The sequence below is a fragment of the Trichechus manatus genome, unplaced genomic scaffold (genome assembly GCF_000243295.1).
Source record: "Trichechus manatus latirostris isolate Lorelei unplaced genomic scaffold, TriManLat1.0 scaffold00165, whole genome shotgun sequence".
Taxonomy (NCBI): domain Eukaryota; kingdom Metazoa; phylum Chordata; class Mammalia; order Sirenia; family Trichechidae; genus Trichechus; species Trichechus manatus.
The window spans coordinates 2,509,371-2,521,358 of NW_004444101.1; the positions used below are offsets into that span (position 1 = coordinate 2,509,371).

The 11,988-nt window shown below is 55.3% G+C and overlaps 2 protein-coding genes across 2 annotated transcripts in view; both read right to left on the minus strand.

Moving 5' to 3' along the window:
* HES6 (hes family bHLH transcription factor 6) overlaps positions 1–156 on the minus strand; it is a 1,641-nt gene extending 1,485 nt beyond the window's left edge. The window contains exon 1 of the mRNA XM_004386499.2: positions 24–156. Within this exon, the coding sequence (XP_004386556.1) occupies positions 24–156 (133 nt within the window). The remainder of the gene's footprint in view (positions 1–23) is intronic.
* A 6,066-nt stretch (positions 157–6,222) lies between these two features.
* PER2 (period circadian regulator 2) overlaps positions 6,223–11,988 on the minus strand; it is a 37,604-nt gene continuing 31,838 nt past the window's right edge. The window contains exons 21-24 of the mRNA XM_023740850.1: positions 11,259–11,445; positions 9,191–9,383; positions 7,693–7,843; positions 6,223–6,357 (exon numbers count right to left, since the gene is read on the minus strand). Coding sequence (XP_023596618.1) covers positions 6,223–6,357; positions 7,693–7,843; positions 9,191–9,383; positions 11,259–11,445 — 666 coding nt within the window. The remainder of the gene's footprint in view (positions 6,358–7,692; positions 7,844–9,190; positions 9,384–11,258; positions 11,446–11,988) is intronic.

An 11,988-nucleotide genomic window follows, 5' to 3' on the forward strand; every position in this document is an offset into this window, starting at 1 on the left:
GGCCGCGGGCGCGCCCACCCGGCCTTGGCGCGACCCCTCCGGGTTCAGCACCAGAGGAGCCGCGACCCGGGAGCTGAACCCGGAGGGCACTGGTCTCCCCATCCCCTGAGCACGGACTCTCCCGTCTGCCGTGCGTGTGAGCAGGGGCGCAGTCATTCGTGGGCCATTCATTTATTCGCTCCTTCATTCATTCATCCACTGTTTCTCTCGCTCTTTCCGAGAGAGGAGCGCTCTGAGCCGGAGTCCCAGGGTCCGGGGTCCCGGGGACCGAGCCACAGTCAAGCCCGCGGTCTCCGGATCTGGAAGGGCTTCAGGTCCCGGCCTGGGTGGCTGCGGAGCCCGGGGGCGCGGGGCGATGGGAAGCGAGGGTGGGGCGGCCTCGCGTTCCATCCGTTTCCCGCGGACTCCAGGGTCCCGATCCCGGACTCGATTCCCCTTGGCCACCCTCTGCCCGGTCCGCGTCGCGGCTCCTCCCGGCGCGCCTTCCCTGGTTCCCGGCTCCTGCGTCCCCCGCTCCCCGGGTCCCCCGAGCCCTGCCCCCCTTGGCACCCGGCCCCCCTTGGCACCCGGTCCCCCTCGGCTCTCCGCCCCCTGGGTCCCCCTCTCCCCCGCCGCCGCCTCCTCGGCCCCTTGTTCCCCCCCCCGACCCCCCACCAGCTCCCTCCCGCCGGGCCCCGGGGGCCGCCGTCTGGCCCCGCGGTAACTTGATGCCCGTGACAGTTGGCAGCTGCAGCCGCCTCGGCGGAGAGAAGCGGTGGCCGCGCCAAGAGCGACAGGTGTTGGCCGCGCCTTTGTCCCAGGCCGGCTTTGTCCCGCGCGGGCGGCGGCGGGAGCGTTTGTGTCCGCCAGACGCCCGACCCCCGCCTGGGCCGCCCATCTGCCGCTCGGCCCTGCCCGGCTAGTGCGTTGACGCGGGACGGCGGGCGGGCCACGCCTCTGGCAGCGTCCCGGGACCCCGGCCGCCCCTCGCCCTCGGGCCTCGGTGCGGAGTCGGGACGCGAGTACCCTTCTCGCCGCCAGGCCTCTGCACGCGCCGCGCCTCCCGCCTCCAACATGCCTCGACCCCCTTCGAAGGGCATCTCCTAACGGTTCAGGACTGCACGTCCCTCTCACCGCCGCGGTGGTAGGGGGCCTCTCATCCGGTCAGAACTACCCACTCGGGGCTGGGATTGTCAGGCCCTGGTCAGCGCCTCCCAGGCTGTGAGCATCCCTGGTCAAGGGCACGGTCTGATCTAAGGCCTCCTTCCCCATCCCCCTATGCTCCCAGCACAGAGCCTCGCCCCCGAAGCTCTGGATGGGTACGGAAGGCGAGGAAGAGGCGTTGGGAGGGCAGTTGGAAGCCGGTGGAAAAGGGTAACAGAAAAGGGCAGGGATGGTGGGACCTGATACCCCTCCCTGGGTCTGGCTGCCCTCCCAACGACTCAGGAGGGATTAGCACATATGCAAGGGTTTAATTGTGCTTACTTACTACTTACTAATCTGCAGTGCACAATTTCACATGCGTTTTACCACATCTTTGATGAGGTGAAGAACAGGTGAAACTGTGGACTACAGATTAGTAAGCACAAGTAAGCCCATGGGTACCTTGTTTATTGGGTAATCCGTCCCTTCCAGTGGCCCTTCCACATCTGGCTTGGATAGAGAGGCTTCTACAGGCTTCAAGCAGGCTGAGCTTGACCAGAGGTTTGAAGGTTCCACTGCCTTCGATAACCACCTGGGAGCCCTTTCTGCTGGACTCTCACCTGTCCCTGCTCTGCTTCTTGGTTGCTCCTGAGGTTCACCCTGCATGAATTTACCCCCTTACTTCACTCACCCCGTTGTCCTCAGTCTCCCCTACAAGCCAAAAAGCCCAGCTCTCTTCCCCCTACCCTGTACTGGCTGCTCAGAAACCCAAGGGATCCCCCACTCCCATTAGTGGGGTTGGCAGGGTGGGGGCTGGAGTGGTGGACCCATAGCTGGCTGTGGCTTTACCCTCCTTCACCAGGACTTAGACATCCTCCCACATAAACATAGTGATATTTTTTGCACTCCCATTTGAGAACCAATTCATACGCCTCCCATTACTTAAGTGAACAAGGCCAAGCAGGTGTTTTAGAAGCTCTCCATGAAAGGCAAAGTTCACCTGGAATAGGGTGATCAGGGCCCTGGTGGAAGCACCTGATTGGATGGGAAACAGGGCCTGGGGGACAGAGGAAGAGGACATGATAAAGGCAAACAAAAAATGAAAGGGAATTACAAACTCCAGGAAAAACAGAAAGCCGCACAAGAAAGGAAATGTAATCTTAGCACTCTACTTGGCTCAGCAGCCCTTTCACAGTCACAATGTAACACTGCTCACAGGGTTTCAACATTTAGAATCAGGGTATAGAGAAGGCAAAGGAGGCTTAATTATGGTTACTGAGCATGACACAAAGTTGACCTTGAAAAAACAAAAGGACGGGCAACAGGAGTTGGGAGAGCGGAGGAGGCTGGAGGGAGGGCAGGGGCCTCAAGAACTTTATCTTACAAATTGTAGGTTGGGGAAACGCAGCCTGGAGTTGAGAGGGGAAGAGATTAAGCTTGGGGTTGTGCCTCAGTGTGACCAAGAGGAAGGAAACGTGGAGATGAAGCAGGGTGTGCAAGTCAGCCAAATCCTTGGTTGTGGCCTGGACTGGAAGGTGCATGGTCAGCCTCATTTCCTGCTGGCCAGCTGGCTTGGCCTTTTCCTCCTCAAAGCCTGCGTACCCATCTCGGGGCCACCAGGCCTTCTACCCTTCCTGGAGAGGCCTCCCCTAGCAGGCCCACTTCCTGCTGTTTGTCCTGGGACGAAGCCTGCCTTTAAAGGTTGCTCCAGCACAGACTTCCTGAGCGTTTGGGCCCTTTGATCCCACAACTCTAGTATGGAGGCCAGCAGAGGCTGGCCAGGGCTGGGGTGGCCACAGGGGGACCGGTTAGCAGCAGGGGTGGCAGCCCATAAATCCCGGGGGAACAAAGGCAGCAGCCAGCCGGCAGACGTCCCAGCCCCTTGTGGGCAATCTGCCCGGGAGGCTCGGAGAAGCTCCTTTTGGTTTGGAATAAAGGAGGGTGGGGGTACTACTGGGATTATATGGTAAATAAAAATGCAATTAAAAGAGTCCCCCAAGGGACTCAGAAATTCAGAGATAAACAGCCACATTTGGCCACTTAGGGCCAGTTTGCAGAGACTTCCAGCTCAGAGGAGTTTGCCTTTTAGCCCACTCAGCAGTTGGATTTAGACGGTCAGGCCAGGAAGCAGAGAGTAGTGCCCCCCTGCTGCCCCCTACCCCCCACTACCTTGCAGGGGTGCTTCTGGGAGGCTGGCACAGGGTCCAGGATCTGTCCACCTCCCTGCTCAGACCTCAGGGTCCTGGTTTGTGAAGTAGGGGAGAGGGGAGCAGGCCTCCACTGCGTGGCCAGGCCCCACCCCACGTCATCACTGTTTGTGGAAAGAAGGGGCAGGGGTGGGTGGGAGGATTTTGCTGCACTGCCTTCAGCACCATGGCCCGCACTTAGGCAGCCAGCCCACACAGCCGAAAGCACAAGGGGACATGAAGGGAAGAGCGTAGGTGCCTGGGGTCACCGCAGAGTGGAGGGGAGCTCCAGGGGCTGAGTCAGGCAACCACACCCCTCCATTTGCAAGTGAAAAGACCATGGACTGCTGTGATTACTTGATTCGATTTGCATTTTATAAAGCTCATTCTGGCTGTGTTGTAAGACACACACACAAACATACACACACACACACACACACACACACACACACACACACACACACAGAGAACAGGGGGACCAGCAAGAAGCAAACAGTACGAAACTGAGTAAGAGATGAGGGGTCGTTTGTGGTGGAAGATTCCAGAATACAGAATTTCTACAGTTCTCGTTGTGAATACAGACCATTCTTGATCTCTATTAATCAGGTTTGCCTCTGTGCTGCTTGGGTGGCACAAACAGCGAAGCGCTCAACTAGTAGCCGAAAGGCTGGCAGTTCAAATCCACCCAGCGGTGTCTCAGAAGACAGGCCTGGCAATCTGCTTCCAAAAGTTCACAGTCTCGCAAACCCTACGGAGCAGATCTACTCTGCACACATGGGGTCGCCATGAGTCAGAATCGACTCGACAGCAACTAACAACAACATTAAAAAAATACAATTAAAAATAAAAATATACTTGCTTTATTTGCCAATATTCTAAAAGGCCAAAAAGTCATAAAAAGACACCAACAGTCCAACGAACACATTGCACCGGAGGCAGAAGGCTCGGTCTGCGCAGGAGCAAACCACCTGTCCATCACGGCTCAACGAGTCATTCCTCGACTCCTGAGAGCGTATTTACATCTCTTTTTAGAAATATATTAAAAAGAAGGCTCAGTTTAAAATTGAGAAAAGGTTTATATCACATCCGTGTAAGTGCACATAATAAAGGGAACAGATGCCTCGGTGCTTGGCGTCATGTAAACAAGTTCATAAAATGCTTCTATGAAGCCCTGAAGCTACGCGGTTGAGAAATCAGCGACTGTAAATTAGAGAGCTCGTGCTGCGGGCTTACACTCAGAGCAGTAGAGGGAGAACCTTCTGGCAGTTTATAGCTAATGTTACGGTGATTGCCTGGCTTTAGAGGCAGGAAAGGGTTCATAGCGTCTAATTTCCACAGAAGTGCACACGCTGCTACCACATCTTGGGTATCGGAGGTGATGTTACTTTGTTTAAAAAAAAAAAAAAAAAAGCAGTGTTCTTGTGTTTGAGTTTACGAACAATGGGGTGGAAATTCAGACATCAAATGGTTTGACTACGAAAAGCCAGTGGTTTAGAAGGAGACTCTCTGCCTTCCCTCCTGGCGGCTTCTCTGTCGAAGAACAAGGAAAACTGCTTCCTTCCTTTCAAACATCTGCAGGCTGGCCTGCTTCAAGTCAACTGCTCCGCCAGTGATAACTTCTCACGGACACCAGGGACTGCTATTATATTTTTACCAACAATCTTTAGGATATATGATGCGAGATGAGGTTTTGCCAAACAAAGAGAAAATATAAAAGCAAACTGGGGCGCTGGCCTCAGTCTCCCCAAGTGTCAGAGTGACCCGACAGTGACAGGGATGCTGGTGGCTGTCAGCTGGCAGAGGCCTGCCGCTGCACTGGGCAAGGTCGGCCTTGTGAAAAGGTGAGGGCCAGGTATCCAGCCAGGGGGTGTGATGGGGAGAGGAGGACTCACTGCACCCCGAAAACACGGTGCCGTCGGAAGCTGTGGGGCACTGGCTCACGGGAGAAGCAGCGGGCTCCGCTCTGTCACAGCCATGTCCATGAGGCGCCGACAGAAACAGAACAAACACGAACAGCCCGATGTGGCCGCCCAGTAGTTAATTACCTCACTGAGGTGCCTGGTTTGCAGACGGCAGTCACCCTAAAGGGGTGAATGACCACGTCTTGGCTGTGCTGGCTGAGATGGACACGGGGATGATACAGAACTATCCAGGGGGTCTGGGTGTGCCTTATCTGATGGAGCTGGCCGCACAGACCACTAGGCCTCTCTGCTCAGAGCAAGCACTCCAACTTTGTTCTCTGTCCACAAAAGCCACGCCAGGTCCAACTGTTTCCGCCACAGTCCCTGAAGCCAAAGCCGCTGGTTTGCCAGGTGATGCCTTCTGTCACTGGATGCAGAGCATCGTGAAAGAGAAGGGGAGAGGCTGCTATCTCCACGTGGTATCTGACAAAATGATGATTTAGATAAAAAGCAGCCCCGGAGAGAAGGCAGAATTTGATCTGAGAATTTCCATTACACTGACAGACCCCAGTCCAAACATACCCTGGAAAGCTCCGGAAGGCCGAGTCACATGTGGCATCCTGAATGTTAGTCACACGTGGTCTGACACCTGGACAACCCACTGGAGGTCAGTGGACGCAGGGTGCAGTGAACAGCCGTGAAAGCTGAGACAACTCCCCAGACATTTTACAAAGGCGTTTCAGAGTCTCTTCAAGTCAAATAACGGCTAAAATCTCCCCCGGCCCCTCAAATCTTCGTATTTATATTTTAGATATAAAAACATATTTCTTCCCAATCCCTCCTACCTCCACAGCATTTTAAATTACGCTTTCAGATAAACAATGCTTTTTTTCTAAAACAAAAAAGCCACATAGTACATGTGTTCATTTCATGAGAATCAAACGTGCGTATCTCTCCTCCCAGCTCTTCTGACGCCCATTTCGGAGGCTCGGAGGAGGGGCTACGTCTGCTCTTCATTTTCCTGACTCAGTGGGGGGTCCATTTTCTTCTTTGGCGTCTGTGGCTTTGCTGAGTCCCAGAGCAGGAATATCTTCCTCGTGCGGTGCAGGAAAGTTGCCTTTGCCCTTGTTTCCACAGTAAACACATTCCTTAAAGAAAATGGGAAATTGGTAACAAAAACGAGATCTTCGTTACATAAACCTGGGGAAGGCCACGGGTGACCAGGGTTAGCCTGTTAGGAGGGAAGCTGCTGGCAGAGGCCTGGAGCCGGGAAGCCTCATGGGAGGGGCTGCTGGGTCTGCTGCCGCTGGGAGCAGCCACTGCTGGCTTTCAAAGAAGGCCAGCACCCTGAGTCCCCTAAGGCCAGGGAGTCGAGAAGGCCAGCACCCTGAGTCCCCCGAGGCCAGGAAGTCCAGAGGCCTGGCACCGTGAGTCCCCCGAGGCCAGGCAGTTGAGAGGCCCGGCACCCTGAGTCCCCCGAGGCCAGGCAGTCGAGAGGCCCGGTACCCTGAGTCCCCTGAGGCCAGGCAGTCGGGCCCTTCTGGGGCAGCAGCTTTGTGCAGTGAGGGTGTGCTATAAACCAGCAGATCAGGCTCCATTCCCAGCAGCACCCCTTTTTGCTGCTGGGACCTGGAGTAAGTAACCTACCTGCTCTGAACCTCAGTCTTCTCATCTGTAAAACGGGCAAGCGCAATGTAGCTGTCTCATTTACACATCCCCCGGCTCTCTGTCGAGCACCCGTCATGGTTCTCAGCTGCTGGGGATCCAGCAGTGAACAAGACAGACAAACCCCTGCCCTGGGAAGCCGACACCCTCGGCGGGGAGATGGGGAGTAAACAGAACCAGAAACTACACAGTAAATTCCCAGATGTCGGCGGTAGACTGAGAACAGTGCAGAGGCAGGACGGGGTGTGCGGGGAGGGGCGTGCAGGACGCTTGTAACTTTAAGTGAGACCTTCAGAAAAGCCAAAGAAGGTGACTCTGGTGGTTTTTAAATACTTCCACAAGTTCTTTGACATTCCTCCCTCAAAAGGGGGAGCCTAACGGCTCTCCCCTTCCACATGGTGGGACGTAGCCATTTGCTTCTAACAAGGAGAGTGTGGTGGAGGGACAGTGCGTGGCTTCTGAGACTCGGTCATAAAAGGCCCTGTTCTCGTGGGTCACTCGCTCTAAGGGAAGCCGTCACCATGTTGGGAGACACCCAAGCAGCCCTCTGGAGAGGCCCACGGGGCAGAGCTGAGGCCTCCTGCCAACAGCCAGCACTGCCGTGACAGGCATGTGACTGAGCCACCCTGGAAGCTGACCTTCCAAGCCTTCAGCTGACAGAAGCCCCGGCCAGTATCCGACGTCAATCTCCTGAGACACCCTGAGCCAGAACCACCCAGCTAAGCTGTGCTCAAATGCAGGACCTGAAAAACGCATGTGCGATGAAACATTTATTGTTTTTAGTCGCTGAGTTTCGAGGACAGTTTCGGGGCACTTACCCGCACGTCCATGGCCGCAGGCAGGCCACCGGTCTGCACCCAGGGGTGGACTTCACGAAGTTCCTGCTTCTGGGCTTCTGTGAACTGGGGCTGGAGCTTCTGCAGAAGTCTCAGCTTCTCTCTGTCCTCCTTGAGGACCTCAGCAAGATCTCTGTATGAAATATTTAGAGATAGGTACGCTTCAGAATGCGTTAGGAGTTTTTTTTGTTTGTTTGTCAACAAATAGGTTTATTTTCTTACCAACTCTTTGGATACTAATAATGTAGTTTTAGATGATTTTAGTCAATGCAAATTTCCTTTTCGTTTAAAATAAATTACCCTAGTAAGGTAACTTGATCTCCCCAGTGAGTCATCTGTAGCTTTTCCATTAGAAGGATACTCTGCATCATGGGTGAAATTTTACTTCAAATTAGACCTGTGAGTTGGGTGTCGGCAGAAGCACCTCGCACCCCCCGGGCTTCATTCAGCATCAACCAGTTGCAGTTGAGTCGACTCCGACTCATGGCCACCCCAGGTGTGTCAGACTAGAACTGTGCTCCATAGAGTTTCCAATGACTGATTTTTTGGCAGTAGATTGCCAGGTTTTTCTTCCGAGACACCTCTGGGTGGACTCAAACCTCCAACTTTTCAGTTTGCAGCCGAATGTGTTAACCATTTATACCACCCAAGGACTCCTTGGTTCAGTGACCAAAAAAAAAAACCCAAATCAAACCAGTTGCCACTGAGTCGATTCTGACTCATAGCGACCCCACGTGTTACAGGGTAGGACAGGGCTCCATAGGGTTTTCTTGGCTGTAATCTTTATGGAAGCAGATCACCAGGCCTTCTTCTGTGGAGCTGCTGGGTGGATTTGAACCACCAGCCTTTTGGTCAGCAGCCAAGCCCAAACCGTCTGCACCTTCCAGGGACCTCTGGTTCGGCACAGGCATTGTTAATCTGGGAGATCCTGCTCTTGCCACTGGGCCAACGCTGGACCAGGCGGCACCATGAGCTCCATGTCCCCTGCCCGGAGGCCTGGCTTTTGCAGTCTCAGGGGTTAATTGTCCCTCCTTTCCCCCAGCTTCCCCTACTGAGGGGCGTTCTGCAGGGGCAGGACCACGTCCTCTCTGTTAAAATGGCCTGATGTGCAGTCAGAGCCCAGGTACAGACCCAGGGCAGCACTGGGCTGGTCGCCACCTCGACCCTAAAACACTTCTCTCCCACCTCATGGCCCCACAGGAGACAACGTTTGCACAAACGCTTTGTAAGCTTGGGGCGCCAGCGCCTGGCGGAGACCTGTGGCCCATCCCTCTGACAGGGCAACGGTCTGCACAGCCCGCACTGCTGTGCCCATGAGACAAGCGGATCATCTGGCGGGGACCCTGCTTCTCCATCTGCTGCTCTTAACGAAACTGAGATACGGCTTCCAGAGAACGTCCCACCCTGCCTAGTGGCCTTGTTTTGGGGACCTCCTTAACTCTGCCCTTCCTGTGTTTGTAGGACAAGACCAGGGGGTTACCGGGCAGGCGTCTGATACGTCATCATGATGCTGTTGTCCGAGTCGGCCATCAACACCCAGATGGGGTCCTGGAGGACGTGCCTGATGAGGTGCTCACTCTCGCCCACGTGCGTGCTTGTTTCCACTTTGGGATTATTCTCTGAGGAGTCGATGCTTCCGAAGTATTTGCTGCTGTGACTGGTGTCACTGCTGCCTTTAAAAACACAGAATGTGCTGGGTCAACGCTCTGTAATACAGAATCCAGCCCTGTGTGACGAGCTTACGAAACGCAATTATGGCTTCAGAGGGAGCGGAAGAGTTTTATTCGGTAACGAGGGCCTGTGGTGGTGAATTTTTCCCTTCTCTTTCCAGTTCTTGAATTATGTGGGTGATTTTAAAACAGGATTTTAGCTGGTATACCACGGAGGCAATTCTCCACTGCGGGGTGGGGACTGAAAGTCAGACCAGGTCAAGCCAAGTCCAAGTGGGGGCCGGGTCTTAGAAAACGTCACCTTTGTGCCCAAAAACCCATTGTCATCAAGTCGATTCCGACTAGTAGCGACCCTACAGGACAGAGCAGAACTGCCCCACAGGGTTTCCCAGGCCGTAATCGTTACGCAAGCAGACTGCCACATCTTTCTCCCATGGAACAGCTGGTGGGCTGGAACCGCTGACCTTTCGGTCGGCAGCCGAGCACTGTAACCACTGCGCAACCAGGGCTCCTTTTATGCCTCAGTGTAGACCACTGAGGAGTGCAGTAGCGGCTTCCTAGGTCGGGGCATGCTGACCGCTATGGGCGGCATAGCAGTTACCAGCTGCTGCCCAGCTGACTCTGACTCACGATGACCCCACGTGTCAGAGTAGAACTGGGCTCCACTGGGTTTTCAATGGCTGATTTTTCAGAAGTAGATCTCCACGACTTTCTTCTGAGGCACCTCTGGGTAGACTCAAACCTCCAACTTTTGGGTAGCAGCCGAGTGTGTTAACCGTTTATACCACCCAGGGGCTGAGTGAATGGGTTGAATGGTGTCCCCCCAAAAGGTACATTGAAGTCCTAACCCCTGGTCCCTGTGAACATGACCTTGTTTGGAAATAGGGTCTTTGCTGATGTGATGAGTTAACGTGAGCTCATGCTGGAGAAGCGTGGGTCCTAAACTAACGTATATGAGTGGTGTCCTTATAAAAGAGGAGGGAGAGACAGACAGACAGAGGGAGGACGGCCGTGTGACAAGGCAGTTATGCTGCCCTGCAAACCAGGGAACACGTGGGGCCGCCAGAAGTCGGGAGAGACAAGAAAGGATCCTCCCCTAGAGCCTTCAAGGAGAGCCTGGCCCTGCTGACACCGTGAATTCGGACTCGCAGCCTCCAGAACTGAGATGATAAACCTCCGTGGTTCCCAGCCACCCGCGCTGCCGTACCTTGTTACGCGGCCGAGCGAGACAAACACTCTGACCACAGCCCCGCTGGCCTCAGGGCGTCCCCTGTGAGCCTCATGCAGGGGGTGCCTTCTTGGAGGTGACTGACAGCGCACGTCAGTGGAGGTTTCCAGGAGTAAGAAGGGGGGCTTCGATTTGTAGACAATTGTGTGCATTTCTATCATAAAAACCCCAGGCAGTAAAGTCTCGCACACGTCCACACCCCAGGTTCACGCAAGTGGAACAAACACAGGGAGGGGAACTGCTTCCGGCTCCTCAGGGCATCCTCGGGAGCCCGTGGGGGTCCAACGAGGGGCCCGAGGGGTGTGAGGCCTGTAGCTGCACTGACAAAAGACGCCTGGAGGTAAGGTAGGACGTCGTTACTGATCAGGACCTGCAGCCGGGCCGGGGAGGGCCATGGGCAGAGCGTGTGGCTGCGGCGGTGGACGGCCGTGGGCTCGGGGACCGCGGGGTGGCAGCATGGGTCCAACACCTGTCTGCACCTCACCTGTGTACACCTGAGGCTCTGCTGTGAGCACTGACATCCCCCAGGGTGCAGGGAAGCTGAGGACGCCCACTCATATCATGAGAGAATTTTCCAACCACCCCCGAAGATGACACAGCCGAGAACACGCCCACTCTCCCAGCACCCAGGAGTGAAGGCGCCCACATACCTGTCCCACTTCTGGACACGGTGCACCCCAGCGACCTGGAGCCCAGCGAATCTGAGGTGGCAGAGGCCCCACTCCCCGACAGGGCCGAGCCCGTGGCCGAGCAGAGGTCCTCGTTCAGCAGGAGGTCAAGCAGGTCGCTGGATGTGGAGAGGGCATCGCTGTGCTGGGCCTCCGAGGGTTCATGGAGCTTTTGGAACAGAGGGGGACACTGCTGCTTATGGGGAACGGTACAGGTTGAACTGTGTCCCCCAAAAATGTATGCTGAAGTCCTAACCACTGAGCCTGTGAACGTGGGTCTCCTTGGAAACAGGACCTTTGAAGGTTAACATGAGGTCATGCTGGTGTAGAAACCAAACAAACCCGTTGCCATCATGTCGATTCCAACACCTAGTCACCCTAGAGGACAGAGGAGAACTGCCCATAGGGTTTCCAAGGAGCGCATGGTGGATTCGAACTGCTGACCTTTTGGTTAGCAGCCAAGCTCTTCACCACTGCACCACCAGGGCTCCATGCTGGCGTAGGGTGTGTCCTAATCCTACAGCACTCCGGTCCTTAAGAAAGAAGAGAACAGACACAGAGAAAGAGACACGGGGGAAGACGGTCACGAGAAGATAGAGGCAGGGACTGGAGAGATGCGGCCACCAGCCAACGATCGCCATGAGTCACCAGAAGCTAGGAGACAGCCAGGAACAGACCCTCCCTCAGAGCCTCAGGAGACAGCCAGGAACAG